Genomic DNA, 27,143 nt, shown 5'->3' with positions numbered 1-27,143 from the left:
CGGAGCGGCCTGGGGGCTCCCCCCGGCGTGCGCGGGCCGAGCGGGCCGGGCCGGCGGCCGCGGCGGGGCTATGATGCGCCCGCTGCGGGGCCCCGCACCCCCGTGTGTCCCCCAGGCAGGTCCGGCCCGCGGCTGAGAACCCCCCACCGGCGGTGAGTGCGGGCCGCGGCCGGGGCCCACCCGCGGGGAGGCCCGGCGGGGGCTCGGGCTGGGGCTGGGGCTGCCTCAGCGGCCGCGCGGCGGAGGCCCGGCCCCGCTGGGAGCGGGACGCTGCGGGGCGGCGCTGCGGGGGGCGGGGGGGGCCTCGCCCCCGTGTCCCGGCCGGGCGGAGCGGGCCGCGAGCGGCCCCGGCCGCCGCCTCCGGGCCGCGGCGTCTCGGAGGGCGTCGGGCGCTGCCCCCGGGCCGCCCAGGCCTGCGGTGGCGGCCGGCGAGGAGCTCGCGCGCCCCTTGGGGCTTCCTCTCGCCGCTGCCCCAGCGGAGGTGGGAACCGGGCCCGGGGGGAGCGGCAAACAAGCGACCCCGGCCTTAGTTTTCTCAGCATCTTCCTGCTTTCGCGTCGTCTTCTGCTTTTCAGGGCTGCTTTCCCGTCTCGCGCCGGGTTTTCCTTAGCCTTTAGAAAGCTGGGTGAGGAGCTCTGCGTTCTTCCGATTGTAGGCGGGGAGGTAAAACACAGTGGGTCTGTTGGAGAGCGTTGCTCCTTGGATGCGCTCAGAATCAGCTGTTCACAGCATTGCTTTGCTTGGTGTTAGACACGGTGTGGTGCTTAGAAGAATACTTGGCCATTTTGTTTCTTGTTCCTTTGCAGCCTGCTGCCACTAAGTAGTCCTAATGCGTTCGCTTCTCCCTTCTCAGGTATGGCCTCACAGCTGCAGGTGTTTTCCCCTCCGTCAGTATCCTCGAGTGCCTTCTGCAGTGCCAAGAAACTGAAAGTGGAGCCCACTGTCTGGGATGTTTCAGGACAGAGCAGTAGTGACAAGTATTATACCCACAGCAAAAACCTCCCGGCAGCTCAAGGGCAAGCTAGCTCATCTCATCAGGTAGCCAATTTCAGCGTCCCTCCTTACGATCAGAACCTCCTTCTCCCTGCTCCTTCAGTTGAGCACATTGTGGTTACAGCAGCCGACAGCACAGGCAGCAGTGCAACAGCATCCTTCCAGAACAGCCAAACCCTAACGCATAGGAGCAACCTTTCTTTACTGGAACCATACCAAAAATGTGGATTAAAAAGGAAAAGTGAAGAGGTAGACAGCAACGGTAGTGTGCAGATAATTGAGGAACATCCACCTCTCATGCTGCAAAACAGACCTGCGGTGGGTGCTGCGGCCACAACCACCACGGTAACCACAAAGAGCAGCAGTTCCAGTGGAGAAGGGGATTATCAGCTGGTCCAGCATGAGATCCTGTGCTCTATGACAAACAGCTATGAGGTCTTGGAATTCCTGGGCCGTGGAACGTTTGGGCAAGTGGCGAAATGCTGGAAGCGTAGCACGAAGGAGATTGTAGCCATCAAAATCCTGAAGAACCATCCTTCATATGCTAGGCAGGGCCAGATAGAGGTGAGCATCCTCTCTCGTCTGAGTAGTGAGAATGCTGATGAGTATAATTTTGTTCGCTCCTATGAGTGCTTTCAACACAAGAATCATACATGCCTTGTATTTGAGATGCTAGAACAGAACTTATATGATTTCTTAAAGCAAAATAAGTTCAGCCCGTTGCCCCTGAAATACATCCGGCCAATTCTGCAGCAAGTGGCTACTGCCTTGATGAAGTTAAAGAGCCTGGGTCTGATACATGCTGACTTGAAACCAGAAAACATCATGTTGGTGGATCCTGCTCGCCAGCCCTACAGAGTGAAGGTGATAGACTTTGGTTCAGCCAGTCACGTTTCTAAAGCAGTGTGCTCCACTTACCTGCAGTCACGCTATTACAGGTAAGTCCTGACACAATGCCTGCTTTCAGAATGCTGCGCTAGCAGAGGGAAGCTGATCCTGATAAGTGTGCTAAGGGTTCGCTTCTACACACGCTTAACTCTTCTGCCATTAGGTCCAGTTCCAGTTGGGGGGTGGGGGAAGGAAATGATCAGCCTATTCACCATTCTGCTTGTTTCCTGGAGATCTCTTCGGCCACTTGCATGTAAATAAGTAGAACTTCTGCTTTGCAAATGCGACATAATATACAGTCCGGTACCTACCTCTGACCCCAGATTAGTGCACTAAGTTGATTTACCCTGTCACTAGTTAGTGATGATGCATGAAGCAGCAAACTGGGGAAGCAGTATGCTAGGAGTAGTTTATTTTGGATTGTTTGCCATGGTCTTAAATTTAGCACAGTGAGCACAGTCATTTAGAAGAGACAGAAGTCAAAGGGGTGCCGATTTCTTTTTGTTCTGGTCCCACCTTCATCTGAACTCACTTCATGAGCACAACTTCCTGGATTAGCCCTCGATAAGTCACGCTTTCATGAGACTTGTAGTTCTTTTAAAATGGGGATGAGCTAGATCTCTGTTTCCCTTAGTGAAAAGTGGAAATGACTTTTGCCTTACTGCTATCTAAGAATTAAAAAATATATAAAAATTCCTATTCTGTGGGCAAACTTGTTAAAACTCAGAAATTGATTAGCTAGAGCAACGTGTGCTTTTTTCTTTCAATTATTCCTAAAGCTTGTTTTTTAGGATGTTTTTTAGTATAAAGTATCTGTAGACTTATGGCTGCAGAGAGAACTTCTGGCATCAGAGGGACATGTAAAAGTCTGCTGCGTGTGTTAGTGGTTGCTTTCAGCGTATGGCAAGTTCACTTGACACACAAGTTAACTAGTATCTAGTCCTTCCAGCTGGGACAGGACAGCATTCAGAACACTCCACCCCATCCTGTCTCTGCACTGTTTGATGTCTTTCCCTAGTTTCAGTTTAAAGCCCTGGCTTGTTGTGAGCTTGTTCTGTTTGTTCCTTGTACTCCCTGTATCCTTGCCCCATTTGTTTTGTTTTTTACTTGCACTGAGTACCAGCTTTCTGTGCTGTTCCTTTCATGTGATACACCCTTTTTTTAGTCCATTCCTAATGATCCTCACTCAGCTGGTTGGCCCCCATTTTTTCAATTGTAAACTGTTTATTTTTTGTAACTGCAATTTTCTTTTATGCACTATGACTCTGTTAACGTGCTTGCAGTCTAAAATGCATTATTAATTTAGTTGTTGTTGCATTGAAAGAGATTACCACTGATCAAGGGTCTGCTCTGTCTGACTTGCAACAGATGTGGGCAAAGCAGTTTGGGGAGGCATATAGTGCTTTCCAGTTTGTAATATCACACGTGAAAAACAGATTGGCTGAGGCACAAGTAGCGAGGGGTGATAAGTATCTTGAAGGGGCTGCCAGGAAGGAAGCTGCCTGCTTCATCTCTGTGTGCTGAACTGAGCTCAAAGCCACTTCCGCCTCCCTGCCAAGGGGTGACCGACAGGCAAGTACCCTAAGATTAGATGGCTTTTAAGGGTGTCTGCTCGACTGAAGTTAAGAATGCTGTGATGTGGAAATCTAATATTTAGCGTTACATAATTCGTTTAATGGTGGTGGTTACTAAAATCCATATTCTGGGAGCTTACGGAGATGGTGTGGAAACCAGGTTATTGTGGGAGATCTGTCTGGGTTGCTTTAACCATATTCATGTTAGTGTTGAGTTCAAAGTTGATTTTTTTTTTTTTAATACTGTATATAGTAAATTGATATAGGCCACTTTTTCATTTGGTTCTCTGTCAGACATTAAAGATAAACTTTACGTGTTCTGTGTTTGCTTTTTTGCTTTTAATACCTGTTGCTGGGCTTAGGTAACCTCTGTGTCCTGTAGAGAGACAAGGTCAGATACTATAAAGATTAATTTTCTGATATGTATGTACCCTGAAGGAAAGAAGCATTTCTTAATTAATTATACTCAGTGCTGCTGAACGCTAAACAGTCTTAGTTTGAATGAGACTTTGAGCTTTGAATAGGTCCATAGGAAAAAATGCAACCTCTTTGTATATTTAGGGGCCATTGCTTTAAGATGCAGCTTGTTCAATAATAGCTAAATGTGCTGCTCCTCTGCATGGGCTTGGATGATACTCTCATGAAATGGGGGAATGCTTTGCTATACTGTCTTCGATCCACTTATTCATGTGGAGAGTTTTGGCTGAACTGTTTGAATTCTTCATATTGAAGCCTTATTTTGAAGCGCGTGTGCCTGCCTTCGTTTAATTCTTAACACCTCTACTTTACATGTCTTTAAAAAAAAAAAAAAGTGTCTGAGAAGCTTTGGGCTGCGCAGAGGCAGCACTGGAAGCCACAGCCGTCCCTTAGCGGCTGCTTCGCTTCCCTGGGCTGCTGCCCGCCAGGGGAGGGGAGGCCAGAGGAGGGCTCCTGGAATCACGCAACGGTTCGGGTTGGAAGGTACTTCTGGAGGTCATTTTGTCCAACACCCCTGCTCCCTCCAGGTTTTGGTTGTACTTCTGGCAGTCAACAACTTTCTTTGGTGTTGATGGTGCAGCTGGCCTGTGCTTCCAGCTGGGATGTAGTATTGGGTTTGTCAGGCAAGAGTGTTAAGGCTGAGGCAGGTTCCTCCTTTCCACAAGCATTACTGGTGCTTCTGCAGTGTACCCCAGTCAAGAAGGGCAGTTTTGCTGCCGTGACATGGTTGACTTAGTGTGAGAAGTGCCTGTGAAGAATTCCTTGGCTCTGAAGCCTGGCGTGGGCTCAGAGTAGACTGACTCTGGCAGTCACTCTTCTATGCAGTGACTGGTTTCTATGGCCTGAGGTCTATCAGCAACAGTTCCTGGCCTGAAAACCAGAGTATACACTCCCTGCATCAGGTGCAGAAGGGTATGGATGCTTTTGTTCTCTCCGTGGAGGATAAACAATAGAGGGAAGTGGACAGTTTGCAGAAATGAAAAATCCCTGTAAGACTTACCTTCCTGCCGTTCAGAGAGCTTTACTCAGTATACGCAAGCACAGCCATCATGTGAGTCTTGCTGACATCCCTACCTCCTGATGTTTCCCGGGGGTCAGTTCAGGAGTACCTGACGTTGTTCAGTCCCTGAGCTTCAAGTCCTATCTTCAGTTCAGGCCCCTGAGCGCTGAGGGAGCTCGCAGAATGGAGTACTATCTGTTCCTTGCTTCTGCTTTGGGCTGCGTTCCCTATTTCTGTCCCAGTCATGTTGGCCTGGGAAGCAGCAGTGAGTGCTGCCAACTTTAACTTTCTCTGCTTGCTGATGCAGCTTTTGAGCTGTGATCATGTTATTCACTGCGTTGCTGGCTGCGGTTGTATAATCTTCACGTTACTACCGTTCTGAACAGGGAGGGGGCTGACGACCTCTGCGTAAACATGGCGTGTTTTGAAATGCTTAACTAAGTCTTAGATTTTTCTGCTACTGCTGTGAATCCTCTCTTCTCCAAGAGTGCCCGAGCTTATTTGCTAACCTTGGAAGTCAGAGCAGACCTTTGCAAGCACATATGCAAAGAAAGAATGTTTGATTTCGTATTTCAAAGAGTTTAAGACGGTAAAGATCACTTTAATCTTTGACAGCCCAGCCATGAAAGTGACTTATGCCTGTTGTCTTGTTTCAACTCACATCTCATAAGGCCGCTAATTATAGCAGTGTTAAAGGAGATGATAGAGACTCTTATTTACCAGCTCTGTCCTGGAATCAGAATGAAATCAAGTGGCCTGTGAGAAGTTCATTTAAGTTCCAGGAAACAAAATGCATAGAATTTAATTTACTATGATTTTAGTATTGAGGTTTCCAAATACGCAAGTCTACTCCAACATGTTGTTAAAGACGGACAAACCATCACATTCAGCCTTTATTGCCATTAATCTCTCTTGCCATGGGAATGGGTGGGATTTTTTCATGGGCTTGTGAAGGATTAGCATGTTCTGCATGTTCCACAAGCCACTTACGTTGCACATTGCTGGGCAGTCCAAACCAAGGAAACTTATGCATGCAGCCTTCCTTGACCAAACTTCCAAACTTGGATGGTTTGAGTCCCATCTGAACTTGAAATTCCTGTGTAAGTAGGAGAATCGAGAATACAGGCTCTTGATAATGATGGCTAGTAGACTGATGGAGTTCTGAAAACCCTGCGTGTATGACTGCATTGTACTTGCTCTGCTTGTGAAGGCGAAAGTACTACAGAGATGGATTCCTCTTGTTAGCACCTGTTCGCCTACAGAGAGTTGGATCTGTTCTGGCATAGTTCTTTTACAATATAAAACTTTAGCTGGAGATTCAGAATCGAAATATCAGATATTGATCGTATTAGCGTAATCATGTTATATTTTCACATATGCAAAACCATTCCGAAGTCACCTAGTGCCAGGGGTAGATGAGCAAGAAGGTGGAAACAGATTACAGTCAACTAGAGCAGGTGAGTGGAAGATACCATAACAGGGAATGGAGTGAATGTCAGAAAGTCTTGGCTAAATTAACCTGTAGTAATCAGAATAAAAGATTATCATGGCTCTGTTCTTGAGGGGCTCAGACATAAGAACTTCTTTGCTTTAAAGCTGAACAACAGTGTGTAGGTGTGACCTCACTGCAGCAAATAGTTGGTTCAACTATCTATCATTTTCGATAGATCTTACGCTTTCTCAGAGGCACTGCGCTTGGGCAGCTGAGTACATTTATTTTGGAGACTGGCTAATGGTAATTGTGTACAGTCACCTAAACCAGAAGCTGTATCTCTGTTACTATAACCCAAAGGGTGATGAATTGGAGAGTCACTTCTTGCTGTGACAAACAGTTGGGAGGTACATCCAAGTTGAACAGTTGAGGAAGGTATTAGATCTCTTGACACCTGTGTGTTACGCGAACCCTGTTTCAGAATTCTGTAGGAAGATCAGAACGGGTTTCAGAACCTCAGTACCTTTTTTTTTTTTTTTAACAACAGAACATAACATACAGTCTAATACAAGAAATTGCATGCTAGCCTTAGAGTATGCTACTTAAGTCATATCCAGAAAAGTATGTGGCCTGTAGCCTAGGACTTTTCTGTCTTCTTTTGATGTTGTGTTAGTTATGCATGAAGAAGAGCAAGGTTTTAATATTTCCTGTACTTTCCAGAGTAAATTCCCATACCGACTCACATGGTTATTGCAGCACTTGGGTTTTGTGCTATATGCAAATGTATGACCAGAATTTAGCCTGACAGAACAGCATCAGTTTGTTTCAGAACAGTGTGTAGGTGCAGAGTTGTACTACAACATTTTGTGTTCTGAGTCAGTTCCAGACAAACCTCCCTGCAATTCCAAACTGAGAATTAGGAGATCCAGGAAGTGGATCCTTCCTGGAGTGTGAGTTTTTTTCCATCACCTTCTGTTGAAGGCTAGGCCAGACAGGTAAATTTTGCATTAGGTGTGGTTCAGTGCACAGAAACCTGTAACACAACCTTGCAGAGCAGTCAGAATCTCTAGCTCTGTTCTCTTTGTCCGCTGTCCATTTGTCCAACTTGAAACTCTCCAAAGAAACCCTGCCTGAAAACCAGATAATAGAAACCAAGCGTCTCTCTGAAGAGCTGCTTTCTCTGGCTCTGCAGATGCCATTCTTTTCCACGTGCAAGCAGGCAGCCTTCTGCAGCTGGTTCCCTGGGGTAATGAGGCCTTCTTCAGAGAAAAGTCTAAGCACCGTCTGCCAGAACTGTTCTTCCAAGTTCTGTTAGGGTAGGCTGCGTGCTGTCTCAGGGATGCCTCTCACCATACGTACTGTCATGTGTTATCAAACCAGTTATTGAAGGAGTAACTTCATATCGCATTTGCATAAAGGCCAGCTAGGACTTTTACACTGTTCCCAACCATGAGTTGGAGGGCATCATGGCAATAAAGCAAAATCAACCATGCTGCTAAGTGATAAAAAGATTGGCATCTGCTAGGACGCTTGAGGAAATATCTTCTACTTTAAGGTGCATCCCTTAGTTTCACATGGATTTACTTGGAGGTGGATGAGGGAAGGAGAAACATTACCCAAAGTAATTTTTAGGAAAGAACTGTATGTTTTCTGAACCAAAATTTTTACTACTTTTTTTCTTTGTTTTTATCCTTTTGTTTTCAACAGAGCTCCTGAAATCATACTGGGTTTACCGTTCTGTGAAGCTATTGACATGTGGTCACTGGGCTGTGTGATAGCTGAGCTGTTTCTAGGCTGGCCTCTGTATCCAGGAGCATCAGAGTATGATCAGGTAAGAGTGCACGATAGCTGTGAGGATGTTCAAATGAAACCACAATGATCTGTGTCCAGACCCTCTGAACCCACTGTATCCTGCTTCAGATTTCATCTAACATAAATGAGCTGTTGTCTGTCATCTTGAGTTCATTTTCTGTCTGTGGTATTCTCATTGTTGGTTTGTCATTGCACAGTAGAGCACAGTTCTGTGTGTTTTAACTTGAGTTGAATGTAGTCATCCAATATAGAGTCAATTTACAGTTAACCCCCTGGCTTCCAAACCCCAAAGCTGTTGAAATACATTCCTGTCAAAACAGAAGTGACGAGTGTGTTCTGACTTGAAACACCCTCTATAATTTCACCATGAGGGCAGTTTTTCCATGTGGAAACAAAGCAAGCCTATCATTCCTGTCCTGTTAGTACCTACAGCAGCCCTCATTTTTAATGCAAAGTGTGGGCCCCAAGCTGTCTCTGAAATACAGGGGCAAGTGACTGTAAAGGCATCTTGAACTAATCATTTCTTTCCGTGGATACTTAGCATTATTACCTGGGCTAGTCAGTTGCCTATAAAAGGACAAAATGTCTATATGACAGTCTTTTTGATGCTAATTTTTCCACTGTGGTTTTTATGGTGGTGTCTTTTGACAATGCTTGGTATAGTTTTCCTGATGTGACAAAACACAAAAGTAAGTTTTCAAACTTAGTTAAGTTTTTGTTATATCTTCCTGGCACTGTAAATTTCCAAAGGAAGCATGGTGGTACCTTAATGAGCAGAGTGAGTTAGAAAATAACTGAGGTACACCATGGTGGTTTCCTTACACAGTGAGTTTTGTGTAATTCTGAGAACCTTATCTAGTCATGTAGGTGGGTGGGGAGGAGGTGCTTTTTCCATTGCTTAATAGACAGGATTTTGCAGTCCTTTGTGAGGCAGCATGAGGTGTGACTTCATGTAGTAGATTTTGATATCCAAATTGCCTTTGAAAGGTAAGGTTGACGTTTTTCATATTTTCTGAGATTTCTGGAGCAGCAAATGAAGCTCAGGCAGAACTTTCAAGAGGGCTTCCAGGAATGAGTTCATGGGGTTTGAGATGGGATTTACAATTACTGTTTAAACATCCTTTGGCTATAAAGCAGTAGTTAGGTCTCATAAAGCCAGCAGATTGCTTAGCTGAGCTAAAGTGTAGATAAAAAAGATACTCACCTGCAGGTTCTTTAGGATCCACAGTGGCATAAGTGAAAACTGAATCAATAGATTCATAAGGATCCCAAGCTACAATGGTGATTTTAGTGCCCGGCGATATTCAGTTGCTTTGGCACAGTGGAATAGGAGGAGTTTTGCCAATAAGAAATGAAACATGTTAAGGGAACTATATATGAAAATCTGAACAAGGCCTAGTTACCTTAACATCTGTAAATCAGATAGTTTCTATTATTACTTTTTTTCCTTAAGCTTTTAAATAGACTCCTTCTGGGAGACGGCCATGACAAAGGAAATTTCAGTTATCTGGGCATCCTTTATTTACAGGTTATTTCTTATTACCTGTGAACACACCTGGCTGATAATTACTCCATTAGCTATTAGCTCATTATACTGAGAGTCCTCATTCTTTTTATTTTCTTTCCTAGATACGTTATATTTCACAAACTCAAGGCCTTCCAGCGGAGTATCTGCTCAGTGCGGGAACGAAAACAAGCAGGTTTTTTAACAGAGATCCAAATTTGGGATACCCACTGTGGAGGCTAAAGGTTTGTCTCTTTTTGATTACTGATTCTGTTTTGTTCATTGAGGAATCATAGAATGTCCGGAGTTGGAAGGGACCCATAAGGATCATCGAGTCTAACTCCTGGCACCACACAAGTCTATCCAAAAATTCAGACCATATGACTGAGAGCACAGTCCAAACTCTGACAGGCTTGGTGCCGTGACTGCATCCCTGGGGAGCCTGTTCCAGTGGGTGACAGCGCTCTCAGTGAAGAATCTCTTCCTGATATCCAGCCTGAACCCCCCCCCCCGTCACAGCTTGCCACCATTCCTGCGGGTCCTATCACTGGTCACTAAAGAGACTAGATTGGCATCTGCCCCTCCACTCCCCCTCGTAAGGAAGCTGTAGACCGCGATGAGGTCTCCCCTCATCCTCCTCTTTTCCAGGCTGAACAGGCCAAGTGACCTCAGCCGCTCCTCATACGTCTTCCCCTCTAGGCCCTTCGCCATCCTTGTAGTCCTCCTCCGGACACTCTCCAACAGTTTCACGTCCTTTTTGTGCTGTGGTGCCCAGAACTGCACACAGTGCTTGAGGTGAGGCCGCACCAGCGCAGAGCAGAGCGGGACAATCACTTCCCTTGACCGACTAGCAGTGCCGTGCTTAACGCACCCCAGGATACGGTTGGCCCTCCTGGCTGCCAGGCCACAGTGCTGGCTCATATTCAACTTGCTGTTAATCACAACCCCCAGATCCCTCTCTGCGGGGCTGCTCTCCAGCGTCTCGTCGCCCAGTCTGTACGTATAGCCAGGGTTGCCCCGTCCCAGGTGCAGGACCCGGCACTTGCTCTTGTTAAACTTCATGCAGTTGGTGTTCGCCCAGCTCTCCAATCTGTCCAGATCTCTCTGTAAGGCCTTCCCACCCTCAACAGTCAACAACTCCTCCAAGTTTGGTGTCATCAGCAAATTTACTTAAAACACCTTCTAGTCCTACATCCAAATCATTTATAAAAACATTGAAGAGCCCTAAAATGGAGCCTTGGGGGACCCCACTAGTGACCGTCCGCCAGCCAGATGTGGCCCCATTTACCGCAACCCTTTGAGCCCTGCCCGTCAGCCAATTGCTCACCCATCGTATGATGTTTTTGTTTAGCTGTATGCTGGACATTTTGTCCAGTAGGATCCTATGGGAAACTGTGTCAAAAGCTTAACTGAAATCCAAAAAGATCACATCAGCTGGTTTCCCTTGATCGACTAGATGGGTGAGGACTTGATATAAATTCACATCTAGTGTGCTGTGAAAACATTCTGAGTATATTTGAATGGAATTTCAAATCCAATCTATAGATGATTTGTGTATTTCATTCCAGAAATTGTGCAGACCTCCTAGTACTCATCTAACAATAGCAGCTGTGAATGATAGCACCAGCAAAGAGTGGGTGTTAAAGTAACTGAGATAATGGTTATTACCTATTATGGTCTGCTCAGTCTTGGTGAAGTATGTCATCTTGTTGTCATCTCCTGACAATACTGAGAAGAGTAGGGAGTACTTCATGGTGGTGGGTTTTAGTAACAGAAATGTTTGTGTACTGGCAGAGGACAGGAAAGAATCAGATGTACACTTGATTTAGCTTTAAAGCTGGGCTTCCAAAGGAAGGGAGTTTTGCCTTTCTTCTTTGCAAATGGGGGACTTGAAAATATTTATAGCCTTTTTTTTCTCTTCCTAAACCAGAAATCTTCACATTAGTGCTACCTAAGGAAGCGTTGAAGTGAACTGATCCAATTGTTAATTCAGCTTTGACAGTGGTTAACGAGTGATCTAGTTTGACAGATGAGAACCCATGGCTTCTTTGGTTTGGCACACTGACATATAATTTATATTAAAGCAGGCAAAAGATTACCTGGCTTGACTCTTTTCTTGTTGCTTTTTCTTTCTTATATCTCAATTTCTCAAATCTCAGTTTATATTAACAAATGCTTTATTTTATAGACCCCAGAAGAACACGAGTTGGAGACAGGGATAAAATCAAAAGAAGCACGGAAATATATATTCAACTGTTTGGATGATATGGCGCAGGTGTGTAGAAATACTGTAACACACAGATAACTGTCATTTTAAGCACTTAAGATTATTGGGGTCTCTAAAAAGGAGGCTCCTGGGCAGGAGCAGTTGTCTTCCATGTGCTGTTGAAAAAAATAATGTAGGTTTGCCATGGAGCCAATTTGCATCAGAAATCACTGTATTGAAGACTACAACGATATTAATTATGAAGCTGTTAGAGATTTCCTGTTCTTTCTTAGGCTTTTATCTGGTGGATGTAACAAGTGTGCTTAGCCTGCATCACTAGAAGTAGTCTAGCTGCAGTCAAGTAGTAGGAAAGCTAAGCACCAGCAGATGTGTTTATAGGATTAAGCCTCTTACTGAGCTTTGGAGATCTCAGCATGCTGACAGGAACTACAGACTGTTCAGTTTTTTAATTATGCTTTCAGAGGTGAAAAGGAGGAATATCTGAGTGTTTTTAATAACGAGGCCTTGCATTTTAAACATATCGGTATCGATTTTCTCTTGCTTTCGTAGCTATTATCATGGCTTGACATTTGTGCAGAGAATGTAGGATCTTGTCATTCTGATTTGCTAGCCTCTTACAGCCCTGCAAAATAGAAAGAGGGCATATTGCCAGGCGGTGGAGAATGAAACCTGGTTGCTGTCTGTTGAGCAGACCAGCTTCTTATTGAGCTGAGAATTCCGTGTGTAAGTTTGACTTCTGCTTTTAGAAGGGGCAAGGGAAAAGTTACATGATAGTGCTGTAGTACCTAAAATTAAGTTGGCTAAGAGACAGAAATGTTTAATAACTATTTCTGCTTGATATGAAGTTACTGAATTGTTAAGCAGCAGTGAATGTGATATTTGCTTGAACTACTGCAATTTTGTTTTCAAGGTGAATATGTCTACAGACTTAGAAGGGACCGACATGTTGGCAGAGAAGGCTGACCGAAGGGAGTATATTGATTTGTTGAAGAAAATGTTGACTATTGATGCAGATAAGAGAATTACTCCGCTGAAGACTTTGAACCATCCATTTGTTACAATGACACATCTACTAGATTTTCCCCACAGTAATCAGTAAGCTTCCTTAGATTTCTTGTTTTGTTTCAAGAAGACTTAGTAGAAACACAGAATAGCACACTTCTACTTTGATGCTGTTTTCTGCAGTTCCTGGCTGATCTGAAAACAGCAAAGGCATGTTCATAAGCTTCCTTTTCATGTTTTAGGACATAGTTAGAAATGTCATGTCTCAGGTATATTGTAGATAATATTTTTATGTATCTCATATTTACCTTCTGTCTTCTGTTTCAGTGTGAAATCCTGCTTTCAGAATATGGAGATCTGCAAACGAAGAGTTAATATGTATGATACAGTGAATCAGATTAAGAGCCCATTCACGACTCATGTTGCTCCTAATACAAGCACAAATCTGACAATGAGCTTTAACAACCAGCTCAATACAGTACACAATCAGGTAACAGCATCTTTTAGCTGTTTTATATTAACTGAAGAAAAGAAGTAGCCTTTTCTGCAAAATACTGTGTTTAATTTGTAGTCTTGTCTTGAAGTGTAATTTTCCAAAACTCAAGCCAAGTCATTCTCTTCTTCACCTAATCATATTGGCCTGTCAATTCAGCAACATATGTAAAGTTGGTGCAATTCATGTTTTTTTTTCTTATGTTGTTTTACGCTTTTTACCTAAAACCTTTTCCTAGTGCTTGTTTCACAGTATAGTCTTGACAGTTCCTGTTTGTTTTTATAACAAGGAGGAGTAATAAATCTGTAATATTTTTGTTTTCTAGGCCAGTGTATTGGCTTCCAATTCTACTGCTGCTGCTACTCTTTCCCTGGCAAACTCGGATGTCTCCTTGCTAAACTATCAGTCTGCTCTGTATCCATCATCCGCAGCACCAGTTGCAGGAGTGGCACAACAAAGTGTTTCCTTGCAACCTGGAACCACCCAGATCTGCACACAGACTGACCCATTCCAGCAAACATTCATTGTTTGTCCCCCTGCTTTCCAAAGTAAGTTGAAAAACCCTTTGTATGGTACTGTTGTTTCAGTTAGATGAAAATGAGAAGTTGTGATTAACACTATATTGAGAAAGTACACAATACCACTCCGTGCTTGTCGCTCAAGGCTCTTGCATCAGATATAAATGCAGAATCAGGTCAGACGTGTGTAGACAATTTGGTTCTCTTCCAGGTCATGCTTGAACAGGTGACAGTATCTTGCCTGCCCAGGTTGCAGTCTTCCTCTGGTTGTTCAACCAGTTTTTCCCCCCAAACTGAACACAACAGCATTCCTCAAAAAGCAGCGGACAGAGGAGTCAGGCCTATCTGAAAATAAGAAAATGTCTTGCTGTTTTTCATGTCAAGAGTAGATATCTGGTCTTCAAGTCAGTTCACAACCATTGATGCAGTTGTGTAGTGTGCTAATAAGAAATAAACTGTCACAGATTGCAAATAAGTAAAGTTAGCACAAGCATAGCTCTGTTAATCCTGAAAATTCTCCATTCATGTTTATACCTGGATTGTGCTAATACGGAGTATTATTTATGAAATGGGAACTGCTAGTGTAAGGCTTGAATTTTGAACTTAGTCTAAAGCAACACAGAATTAGATGTCTGTTATCTTGCGCATCTGGATTGTTTGTTTCTGAAAACAAGACTGCAGACTTGAACAGAGCTGAGCATTTGAGGGCTGGTTGTCCATGATTGCCCTGTGTTGGGGCTGCAGACACATTTACTTCAGCTTGTGTTTTATTAGTAAGCTTTCGTTAAAGGGAACAGCTTTTCTTTTTCATCATCTGACTGTGTCTTCTCTTACCTGGTGGGAATTTGATTTGGGAATAATAATAATTAAAACAGCTTAGCTTAGCTGTGATTTATTCTGCCCCATAGCTGGACTTCAGGCGACTACAAAACATTCTGGGTTCCCAGTGAGGATGGAGAATGCTGTCCCAATTGTACCGCAAGCACCTGCAGCACAGCCATTGCAGATCCAGTCTGGAGTTCTCACCCAGGTAAATAACTAAATAAAGTCCAGAGATAACTGCAATTCCTACCACCATCCAGGAGAACTTGACTCACCTGGTGTTTGGGGCGAGTGCTGAGGGTTCTCAGAGCACTGAAAGGTTAAGTGGAGATCACTTCTAAGACAGTGTTTTCTTGTTTGTTTTGTTTTCCCCCTATTTTAAGTCTAAACTATTTTATATCATGTGCTTCCCTGGTTTTAGGGGATTGATTTAATAACAGGAGTAAATGTGTGCTTTCCATCTGTTAAAAACACTTTTTACACAGGTGTGCACCGCCTTACAGGTAGCGGTGTACACTTTTGCCTACACTTCAAAAATAAGGCAGCAAATTTTAGATGAAATCCATTTGAGAATTGAGATCCCAGAAAACAGAGGTGGTAGCAAAGATAACGCATGTTATAATTTCATATTTAAATCAATGAAATTATTTCTGAATTCTTCTCAATTGGTTGCATTGTTAGTGTGAATCGAACTGTAGCAATGACATACCTATTTCTGTTTGCAGTTTAAATGGCATGCAGTATCAAAATTCACAGGTCATTCTAAAAAGATGTTTTCACTCTAAAAAGATGTTTAAAACATTAGTAATGTGTTGCAAACTAAATATTTTTATTAAAAAAAAAATCTAATATATACCGAGTGCCCAGTCATTCCCAAGTATTATTCACTGAATAATTGTAATTGCCTTTAATTTGACCACAGTTCTATTTATTTGCATAGTTTAAGTTTTTGCTGACATTAACACATACTTTATTAATTTTACTATCCAGGAAGTATATTGTACTACTGACCTACTTGCAGAGGAGTTAATTTTAGATTGTTCAGTCCAAATAATTTTGTTTGGCATTCTGTGATTTCTGTTTTGTTTGGCAGAATTATACAGGTAACAGTATCCAGAAAGCAGAATACGCTTGAAGGAAGCCCACCTGAATCCAAACCCTATTTTTCTTGAGAGTGCAAATTGTAGACTATGAATAGAGTTTTAATTAGATGTTTGAGAGACTAATATTGGTAGTTTCTTGGTAGTTTCATTACAAATAACTGTTCTTTAATGGTACAAAAAGACCTCTGGTGCCTTTCAATAAATGCCTTAGTTTTTCCAGGTGTACTGTATGTGAATTTGGAGGTACGATATTAAATACTGTGCCCTTCTAGGGGTGCAGTTTGTTATGGCTTAGTGTAGTGTATTTAACAGACAGTGTAATTTGCTCTCTGGGACCTGGTAAAATATAACAGTAGCTGAACACTATCTCATATTTACTTCTCAGTTATGTCATCAGAGAGATCCTGTTCCCAAATTCCCCATTCCCTGTGTTCCCCTCAGGGACATATAATTGCATAGTGGAACATGCCTAGAGGGTCAGAGTGTTGGTTTCACTGCATCCATTACAACTCTGGAATCTACTCAAACACCATAAAATGCCAGTGAGGTGAAACCTTTTCTGGCCCTATTGCTGAACCCACTTATCCTGCCTCAGTACGTTTGTTTCACTTACTGCCTGATCTACATTTCAGGGAAGCTGTACACCACTAATGGTAGCAACTCTTCATCCTCAAGTAGCCACCATCACGCCGCAGTATGCGGTTCCCTTTACTCTGAACTGCGCAGCCGGCCGGCCAGCGCTAGTAGAACAGACGGCTGCAGTACTGGTAATTGCCTCCCTTGATTGTGTTCACTAACTGAGTTTTTGTTTTAACTTAGACTTGCAGAGGGCATGGAAGCATGTGCCATCTTGTGGCTGTGTTCTCGCTACATCTTAATGTCTTGTTGTTTTCCTCCCCAACATTGCTGAAGCACTGTCTGACTCTGATGTTTAGTGTGGCTCTGTAAAGAATCCAGATCCATTGACTATTACTCTTTACTAGCCTAGTAGTATAAAGCTCTTCTAAGCTAGGCTGTAGAAGAGTTATAATTATTCTCGTTCTTTGCTTACTATCCTATCTTTGCCTTTTGATTTTTGAATACAAAGGAATCAGCCTTTAGCTTGACTCTGCTACAGGTACCTGGATGGCCAGAATTTGAACTACTTGGCAAGTTAGCTACCTACTTTTGTTTTCAACACTTGAAAAGCTGCTTTTCATGTAGAAATGTTTCAGGTCATTAAGCACAGGCTAAAACCTCTAATGATAGCAAATTCTCTAGTGTATTGCTTTAGCAGTTGATTTCTCTTAACCTTTGTTCAACACTGACAGGTTTCTGGCCTTTTGTTATTTGTAGCCAATCACAGGTAGCTTGCTTCATCCAGAAAAAGATACTGTTCTTCACAGATACTTTCAGTTCATATGTATTTCTTGTTTGAAATTAAAGGTGAGCGTTAGTATTTAAAATGCCAATAAGCTAGCTTGTAGGGTATTTGGAACAATTGGAAAAAAATGATGGGGGAAGGAAGTAAATACACCTTTAGAAAGTACATGTTTTCAAAATTGTCCTCTTTGTATTAATTTGGCACCTGCATCAGAACAACTTTGCAAGTGCTGCAGAGAAGTCATCGTAAAACTCCAGAATCAGATCAGTGAAGCTTATGAAAACATTGCAGTACACTTAAGTGCTGGTATCTTCACGTGTCTTTCAAAGCACATTCCATTTCTTCTGTGAACCATGTTGTTTCTTGTGGCTTTAGTGGTAGTTTGAGTGTCATTTTCTTCCAAGATGGAGACCTCTCCTGAAGTGGAATTTGCTCGAGCCATACCTGTACTGAAATTAAAATCCACTCATTTGAGTTCTTCTGAACCAAGTTAACTGCTCCCTGTTTCTGAGGATGGGAAGGCAGGAGAGTGGGCTTCTCCTGGGTCACAGCTCTGAGCTAAGATAGCTCCAGGGATGTATCTCCTTTCCTCCTCTTGAGTTTTGATTGCTGAAAGGCTGCAATCTAGGCTCTGAAAACGGCAAGGGGTGACTGTAGCAGAGCTTGGGACACAAGTGAGACATTAGTGTTGTTTTCAAAAGTGTACTTGGACTTTTGATTCAACAGGCAAATTAGATCTGTTCTCCTGTGCATGTACAGCGGACTTGACATTCAGCTCCCCTGTACAGCAGTGGGAGATCAGAGCCAGTTGTCTCCAAACTATGAGCCTGGATTCTGAGTTTCTCTGGAGAACTTACTATTTCTGTTTGGATTCTGGGAGCCTTTGGCGTGAATTTGCTCACCTTTAGTGCTTCCGACACTTCTCCCCTGCTGCTTCCCCTGAGTTTGCATTAGCCATTTGCTAAGCTTTGCATATTTTTGTCCTTCCTCTGTCAAAACAGTTCGTCGCTTGGAAGGCCCGATTTCTGCCTCTCGTTGGGAATTTAAATATCTTGCTGTATTAAACTCTCTGCTTTGTCTTGTGCAGGTGTTGGCTTTTGGAAAGACGCATGGTGTGACTTTTAACACGTTTCTCTTTATTTTTTCAATATTATTGTTATTATTATTCCGCTTATGTTGGCAGAGGTTTTAGCAGTTCTCTGCTTTGAAGGCTTCTTGTTTGGAACCAGTATTTGTAATACGTGGATCTGTTACTTGCAGAAATATTTTGTTTAAAACAGTGGGTTTTTATATTTTTGCAGTTCAATCTGCAATAAAGAGGCATGTATTTTCAAAATCATGGGAATATTGTACTGCAGAATTTAGTGTTTTTTTCCAAAAAAATCTGTCTTTTGTCAGTTTGAACAGGAATGTTAATAATTCTAACAAATTGAAAATATCTTCATGTATCTCCCATGTAAGTAAATGTTTCCCTCGCTGTGGTTTTTCTATACTACTCTAGTTGAGGTGGGGTACATTTGCATGATAATAACGTTATCACAGCTATCTCAGTGTGAGACCTGTAATCCAGAAAAACAGAAAGGACCAAATTGGCTTCACATTTTGGAATTCTCCAGCAGAGCAGGATGCATAAGCTTATATGCAAAACAGTCCTGAACACTTTCGCTGCATCCAGCAGCAGCATATCTGTCTGCATTCTGCAGTACGACTTTTTCCCAGGTGACATCTGGGATACAAAAGGTTAGCAAGGTGTCAGGAGAAGCTTGTTTCTCTGTTTTTCGTGTTGTCTTGCTGTTCTGAGACCTTTGGAGAAAGTGCAATGATGTGCCTTTATCTCTGCAAGTTAACAATCTACATGAGTGCATTTATTGCTTGGAACAAGTCTCTCTCTGTCTGTAGGAACTGAGATATAGTAAACCTGTGTATCTGTTTGTTGTTTTGCAGCAGGCCTGGCCTGGGGGAACCCAGCAGATACTGCTTCCTTCCACTTGGCAGCAGCTCCCAGGGGTTGCTTTGCACAACTCTGTTCAGCCAGCAGCTGTGATTCCAGAGACGATTGGTGGCGGCCAGCAATTAGCTGACTGGAGGTAGGGATTACACAGGGTCCAATTCTATGCCCAATGAAAATACGTGCCATTGCGGTACTAACTGCACTGCACAGAATTTCACCCTCCCCTTCAATTTCATGCAGGAGCTCAGTGCAGCTGTGCCTACACTGCAGTGCCTGCGGTGCTGCCATGGGATTTGGGTCTTTTTTTTTTTTTTTGCCTCAGGAATGCGCATTCGCATGGAAATCAGTATAGCACTCTCATGCAACAGCCATCACTACTGACCAACCATGTGACGTTAGCTACAGCACAGCCTCTGAATGTTGGGGTTGCTCACGTTGTTAGGCAGCAGCAAAACAGCAATGTTCCAGCAAAGAAGAACAAGCAGCCAGCGCCAAGTGCAGCCAAGTAAGGCTTCATCTCCTACCCCTAGAGATACTGTGGGTGTGTTGTGGAGGTCGCTTTTATGGTGTGGAAAAACTGTTCTTATGATTACAGAGTTATTGTCTATGTAATGTTTGTGCTACAATTGCTTTTAAATATGTCTTAGATAAGGCCTTTGTACTATAGACACTGATTTAAGTGATCTTACTTCCAATTGTAAGGATGATGGTTGACCAAGTGCTTTACTGTACTGGTCAAAGGGGGCTTTTATGCATTCAGGATGTGTCGGTGTCATGACAATACAACTGACAAGAGGTGGCAGGTTTCTGACAGTGCTCAGCCGGATCGGTCCTGCTCAGAGCATTACTAAATGCATTTGTCCCTTCTGGGACACGTTCCGTGGCATTTTGCTATATGACTGTATGCACTGAGGTTCTCTGGGTATTTCAAGACGTTTCTTTTTGTACATGTGCTCCAGCCTGCCGAAGCCTAGCTGTTTTAATGTCCTGGCCTGCTGACACAGATGAATACTGCTTTGGTTTTCCTTTAGGCCCAGCACGACTCTAGAGACTGTGCCCACTCAAGTTTACTCGCTCATTGGGAGCAGTCCTCTGCGTTCCACCTCCTCCTCCTCCAACGTGCTCGTCCCAGTGCAGGAGCAGCACCAGCCCATTGTGATCCCAGACACTCCAAGCCCACCTGTCAGCGTCATCACCATTCGTAGTGACACTGATGAGGAAGAAGACAGCAAATACAAACCTGCCAGGTAGGAAGTTTGTTTGGCAGTCCAATACTCAGGCGAAATCAAATGAGCCCAAGTATTGGGGAGAGTGGGGAATGCTACACACAAAGCCATGTCTAGCCTAAAAGCCACTGCACTGACTGAAAAAGCTGCATCATGTCCACTGTATTGTTTGTCTCTTAAATTAACCAGAATCACACTTGACTAGGAGGAGGGTATGAGATCTGCGAGGGAGATGTCTTGTGGGAAAAACTAGAATGTTTCTTGTTGTTTTTTTCCCCCCCTGCAGTTTGGGCATGAAGCAGAGATCCAATGTCATCAGCTACGTTACTGTTAATGACTCCCCTGATTCCGACTCCTCCTTGAACAGCCCCTATGCCACAGACCCACTTTCTTCTCTCAGGAGTACAGGCGGTGCCCTGGAGCTGCCAAGCAGAGGAGCATCTGACAGCTCCAACTCCCGTACTATCATTGTACCACCATTGAAAACACAGCTCAATGACTGCATTGTAGCTACCCAGTCTTCAGGTAGGTATGTGCTCATAGGTTGCTGTGCTCAGTAGTTTTTGACAAGACTCAGACGCTGTCTCATCCCTGGCAGCTTTGTCCTCACAATTTTGAATTGTCTGCATTAGGTCTTCAGCAGCTTGAAGTTTCATAGCAGATGTTTTGAGAATGCAAGCTTCAGTCTGTTTTTAGTTTGATATGTTTACCTTTCTTCTATATTTGGCTACACATAGAAAGATCTGTAAAAGTTCCCAATGATTTCTTGTACCATCAAATTTTAAATTAAAATTGAAGAGATGGCTCTGTTACGGAAGTAGGTCCTATGTGTTCTTCAGTTACCTAAGCTGGTTATCACTGTGTGTGGAGTGTGAGGGGGAAGAAGGGATTAAGCTGTTGAAATCTTTCAGGCATCCTGAGCGGCACCAGTAAGACCAAGCCAGTGGCCTCTGTGAGCGGGCAGTCATCAGGATGCTGTATAACACCTACTGGGTATCGATCACATCGTGTGGTAACAAATGGTGTGCAGCCTCTCAATCTCAGCCAGGTAATCACCGTGTGACTTTTGCTGGCCTTTGAACATGATGCAGTCAGTTGCTTTAGAAACACTATACAATATGGCAGAGTGACTCCTCTGCAAGAGGATTCACAGTTGCTACCTCATTAATTCTTTGAAGATGATTCTGTTCTGTAGCTGTGCAGGGTAGGGTAAACTTTGTGGGAAGTATAGGTGAAGTTTCTTGGGCCAAAGAATTTGCTGCTGTACCAGAGCACAGGAGAAGGAAACACAGTTGTGCCTGTATTCTTTGTTTATACTCCCAGTCATGTCTGTCTGTCAGTGAGTGAATCTTTCTGCTCAGGTGGGAGAGGGACACCAAGATCCAGCTGCTGAATTTGAGTAGTGTTTAAAGTACTAAACAGTATGAGAAGAGGGGATTCTTCTGTTCTTTACCTTTTTCTAGATCTCACAGAGCCCTGACCAGGAGTTTAAGCTTGAACCTTGTCTCTCAAACTAACAATGAGCACTTGACTTCCCTTGAAACCAGAGCCTGGTTTTACTTCAATTTGTGTTACTACTTTTGATGTTTGAGTCAAGCTGCTGTAGCCTTTTGGAAGAGAGGAAGCGATACATCTCCAGCCCATTTCTGGCATGGGGACAAGACAGGCTTTGTTGTTGTAAAATGGGGCAGTCCTGCTGCCTCTCTCACTGAGGTGCAGAACGGCACCTTGAGGAAGAGTTAACAGGCTGGGTCAGTCCTAGAGCCTGCCTGCATTTGTACAGCCAAGTACCGTGGTACCCCAGGTGTGGCAGTTTGGTCTCATTGTGGAAGAAAAGTAACCTTGGTTTTAGTGGAACTGCAGTAACCCTTGTCAAATTATCAAAAGGGTATCACAGGTGGGAATGGAGTTTCTGACAGGAGTCAGTCCTGCAGCTAGAACCCAGGTGTTGATTGGGAGGCTCTGGCTGAACCCTTTCTTGTTCCCTGAGGATACCCGCTAACTTTGTTTACTTTTTTTCCCTGCAGAACCAGCAAACAACAGTGCTGGCTTCACAGGAGAGAAGTGGAAATGCAGGCCCACGTAGGCAACAAGCTTATGTGGCACCCCTCACATCAACTATTTCTCAGGCTCCCTACACGTTTCAGCACAGCAGCCCTGTGCATCCCCACCTGGCAGCAGCAACTGCAAATGCACACCTGTCCAGCCAGCCTCATATGTACACTTACGCTCCAACCACTGCTGCACCACTGGGCTCCACCACCTCCATCGCCCATCTGTTCTCCCCTCAGGGCTCTTCACGGCACACCCAATACGCTGCCCACCCTAGCACACTTGTCCACCAGGTCCCTGTGAGTGTTGGTCCAAGTCTGCTGACTTCTGCAAATGTTCCACCTGCCCAGTACCAACACCAGTTTGCTCCCCAGTCCTATATTGGTGCTTCCAGAGGATCTGCTATTTACACTGGATATCCGCTGAGCCCTACAAAGATCAACCAGTACTCATACTTGTAGTTCCTAGTAGAACACTGTCCTGCAATAGGCCTGAGAGATTGGAGAAGGATTTCAGGTGAACCTTTACCTGGTAATGACTGCCTGGCTTTTGTTTCTCCCTTCTCTGCTGGTATGTTGTTCAAAAATGTCTCTGGTGAGTTCAGTCACTAACTGAGCAGCATGCTTTGTTACCAGTACGAGGGTCACTAATTAAGTTTTTAAAGTTTTACTTACTTTTTATAGATGCTTTTAAAAAGTTCATGGTCACATTTATTTAAAATTGTTCTGTTATGCTAATGAGAAGGGGAAGGAAAATCAGTGTCTTGGAAGACAGATGTGATGATTTTTTTTAACTTGTATAATTTAAACAAAAAGACTAGCAGATTATTTTTTCAGCAGCTTGCACAAATCCATATTGCCACTAAAAATGTAATGCACATTTATCTCGTTGTGTTGCTATGACAGTTTTAAAATCAAGTTTAGTGTTTTAATTTTTGTTTTCTATTTTAATTTGTCTCTAACAAATTGCTGGCTCTGTAAAAGCCATTACATCTCCATATATGTTACTGTCAAAGTTTTGTGTTTACTTCTCTGTTTTTTTTTTAAATTTTTTAAGGACTGGTAGAGACAGCTGCCTTGTACTAGCAACATTATATATTCAGGAATCAACATAAACCCTGAAATCTGTTTTGTTTTCTTGAAAATTCTGCATTTCCACAGCATAGTCAAATTTTTGTTGCATTCATTGAAGAACTCTTAAGTTTTTTTTGAACTTTATTCAAGATCTCACTGTGTAACGGAGCTCAAGATCTTTGCCAGGATGCTGTAGTCTTCAGTTGAGAATGAATAGTGCCACATTGCTCTAAAATTTGGTTTCTGCAGCATATTAGATGCTGGCCCTAAAACGGAGCTGGATTCCTTCACAGAAGCACAGGACTTTTTTGTTCTGTTTTTCTTAATATTTTTCTTCACATGATTCATTTAGGAGGGAGTTGAATAATTTAAAATACAATGAAACATCACTGTATTGATGTGTACAGCTTTTTATACTCCTGTGAGCGTATCCTCCCGGATATGTCAACAGCTACTTTAAAGCGCTCTTAATAAGACTTGTATACAGTACATGCATGTAGGAATTGAGAAAAAAAAAAAGAGAAAAAAGAAAAAAAGAAAAAAAATCCAGATTTTAAAGTTTATTACTGAATTTAAAACTATTTTAGAAGTTTTGTATTGGTGGTGTTTTAATATTTTACATAAAATGAAATATGTACATATTGATTAGAAAAATATAACGAGCAAAACTTCCTGCTAACCCCAAACGTTCTGTCTTTGTAATCAAAATGTGTAGTGATTATACTTGAACTCTGTACTTAGTGTTTGTCTAATTCTTAAACGTTCCTGGGGATGGAGTTGATGTATCCTTTGTATTTAAACCAAAATGAATTGATTCATGTTGGAATGTATGTGATATAATGCAATGGTTAGAGCTCATCACTGTAGCACTGAGAGAGGAGTAGAGCTTCATGAGAGAAAAGGATACCTTCTGATTTGTTTTGCACAGGTATGTGTGATGAAGAGTTGTTTGGTGTGTCCCCTTATTGTAGTGCCTTAAATGATGATGTAGTGTGAATAGAGTTTACAGTGAGCTTGCCTTATGAGGGACCAGCAAGCCCCCGTCGAATTGAAGCAATTCACTAAGCTTATCACAGCAAGAACAGCAGTATGTTGCATAGGTGCATTGTTCTCGGTTTTAATGCTATCATAAAAAGCTACATTTTTGTTTGGAGTGAAGCAATGTTCCCTTAAAGCTTTTCCTTGAAATGGCACATGTACTGTTAGATGTCTGTCAGTGCATTTCGAATAGGGTAGTGCTGGGAATGCATTGGAATGTTTAGTCTAATATTGCAGAAGTGATTAAATATGTGCAATCACTTTTTATTAGGTTAGTATGGCGTTACCTTCCCCCACGTTAATAGCAGACATTTCTTGTAAAATATTGCTAGCTTGGTGACAGAATATTTATACCAAAGAGAGCCTGCTGTAAAGCACATAATACCATTAAAGTTTTGTAAAGCTACTGCTAATGTGGAATTGTTGGGAAGGTTTGTCAGCTGTATGCCTAGTTAGTGTGCAGAGGAAATACTCAGTTTTCATAATCAGTGGAGTTTTTAAACTACACTTTGTTTTCTTGGGTCCCTTGTACTAGGAATTATTTCTCATCTTCAGTATATAGACTTAAGTATCTTGTCCAAATGGATGATAAACTCGCTTGAGCGGTAGTATTACTGCAGCAATAAGAGGTTTTGGTAACCTTGAATCCCAGTTCATGTTCCGTCCCAGTGGAAAACAGGCCAGTTCTCTGAGCAGTATGTGAAAAGGGCAAAATTAATTTCTGAAATTCTGTATTTTTACTGATAGAAGAAAGTCTGGACTGACCTGAAATTGATGAACTGTTAAAGGTTTGGTATCCCCTTCAATAGAGGGATCAAGGACTTCTGAACTGGACAGTAGCATTAGTGACATTGTTGTTCAGTGTATTTCTAGTCAGAGCACTTCTGTAAAAGTGAGGATAACCAACTGATCTTGCTATTTTACATCATTGGTGTAAACAATGCTCTTTGTTGCTGTAAGCACTTTCTTTTTTTCCATATTACATTGCTTGTTTTCAGTACTTACCGTGAGATACCTCTTGGGTTACAGAGTTGTGCCTTTCCATCAAAAGGCAAAACAAGTTCCAATTCCTGTGTTTCAGGAAAACTTCATGGCCTGTTTCACAACTAGTAAAGTGTTTTGTATGCACTTGTAACAGGAAAAAAGACCACTAGCAAAATGTGCTAAAAATTTGAAGAACCTTCCTGCTCCTCTGCCCCCACTTCCCACCAAAAAATGCAGTTTAAAATGATCATTAAACTCAGTCAAATGTATTCACAAAGCACGGTGTCATCTCCTGCACTGTCCAAGTTTCCAAAAGTATTGGAACAAAGAGGACAAGATGGAAACAACATGGGGAAATTTGAGTCATTCTCTATTTACAACACGTTGTTGATATCCCTGAAATTCCTCTGTGAAACACAGCATAAACCAGCCAAACAAAAAAAGGCCACCCCAGCAGGACCAGGTTTTCACCTTGGCGCACTGGCTTCACAAGTGTGGCAGATCTCAGTGTTGCCCAATGTAAGTATATTGTAGTTGGCTCTAAGGAGATGTATCCCTTCTTCCCATGCATATACAGCTTTCAAATTAGTTTAAATAATCGACTGTCCTCATTTTCAGTGCTGCTACGCATTTTGTAAAGAAATACGCTCTCTCTGGGTGGAAGTTGGAGTACTCCTTAATTACTATTTTTCTGAAATAGTTTGGGATTCACCTTTTGAATATTTGGTAACCACAGTCCCATCTAGATTCATTCATGTGATCCATGAACTGTCGTTAAATCAGAGTTGTTCCTGACCTGTATTCACAGCTGTGATAGCCACTGCAATGTCTGAAGCTTTCCTGCTTAGCACCTAGTTGATGGGATGCAGTAATTATCCTCTGACTCAGCAATTTCTTTTAGTACACGAAACTAAATTGCTTCTAAATGACAGGATTGGCACAGCCCTGCTTTCTTTTTATTTTATTTAAACTTCTGAATGGTGCCGCATGTCCACATGGTTGTTTGTTGCTAAACTTTATATAATGTGTGATTTCAGATTCAGCTTGAAATATATCTATCTCACTACATGTAGCAGTACATTATATGTAATGTTAGTATTTCTGCTTGAATCCTTGATATTGCAATGGAATTCCTACTTTATTAAATGTATTTGATATGCTAGTTACTGTGTAAAATTTAACTTTCTTTTATGGTTGTGCTCTTCCTTTTTACAGGCCGCTAGATACAGGTAGTTTCTGAATTACTGATCTATGTTTGTATTGCTGATGTACTTAGGGGGTATGTAAAAATCATTTTAACAGAAGAAATAGATATTTAAAAATTTAATACTAACTATATGGGAAAAGGGTCCATTGTGAAAACATAGTTTATCTTTGGATTCAATGTTTGTCTTTGGTTTTACAAAGTAGCTTGTATTTTAAGTATTTTCTACATAATATGGTAAAAATGTAGAACAATTGCAATGCATCAATAAAAAGGGTTAATTTTCTGTACTCTATTCATTTGGTCACTTTAATAGAAAAGTGGATAGCTGGAAAACGTATCTGGGCTGAAATAGGAGCGCTGCTTCACACCTGCTCGCTGCTCACCAGGGTAGGACGGCCCCAGCG

General features: G+C 42.6%; 1 protein-coding gene across 3 annotated transcripts; it reads left to right on the top strand.

Moving 5' to 3' along the window:
• HIPK1 (homeodomain interacting protein kinase 1) lies at window positions 1–27,031 on the top strand. Of its 3 annotated transcripts, none has more exons than XM_083812925.1 (16): window positions 1–152; window positions 854–1,931; window positions 8,072–8,195; window positions 9,806–9,925; window positions 11,869–11,955; window positions 12,818–13,002; window positions 13,237–13,399; window positions 13,728–13,950; window positions 14,829–14,950; window positions 16,478–16,612; window positions 19,156–19,295; window positions 19,482–19,664; window positions 20,191–20,406; window positions 20,672–20,910; window positions 21,297–21,433; window positions 22,413–27,031. In XM_083812925.1, exons 2-16 carry the CDS (start codon window positions 856–858, stop codon window positions 22,896–22,898), a joined length of 3,636 nt encoding a protein of 1,211 aa, XP_083669051.1. In that variant the 5' UTR covers window positions 1–152; window positions 854–855; the 3' UTR covers window positions 22,899–27,031. The 3 variants fall into 3 exon arrangements, with proteins under 3 accessions (XP_083669051.1, XP_083669052.1, XP_083669050.1); XM_083812924.1 differs by having other exon boundaries at window positions 2–152; window positions 19,153–19,295; XM_083812926.1 differs by lacking the exon at window positions 16,478–16,612 and having other exon boundaries at window positions 19,153–19,295.
• Window positions 27,032–27,143: the final 112 nt, after the last annotated feature.

This window comes from Anser anser (genome assembly GCF_964211835.1).
Source record: "Anser anser genome assembly, chromosome: 27".
NCBI classification, from domain to species: Eukaryota; Metazoa; Chordata; class Aves; order Anseriformes; family Anatidae; genus Anser; species Anser anser.
This window is presented reverse-complemented; position numbering and strand designations above follow the sequence as displayed.

Excerpts from the sequence above, each read along its gene's own strand:
- HIPK1 (XM_083812924.1), top strand. The coding sequence starts at position 856 with ATGGCCTCACAGCTGCAGGTGTTTTCCCCTCCGTCAGTATCCTCGAGT. Across the intron at positions 13,951-14,828 it reads TTGTCCCCCTGCTTTCCAAA|CTGGACTTCAGGCGACTACA; the intron begins GTAAGTTGAAAA and ends TCTGCCCCATAG. Across the intron at positions 16,613-19,152 it reads AACAGACGGCTGCAGTACTG|CAGGCCTGGCCTGGGGGAAC; the intron begins GTAATTGCCTCC and ends GTTGTTTTGCAG.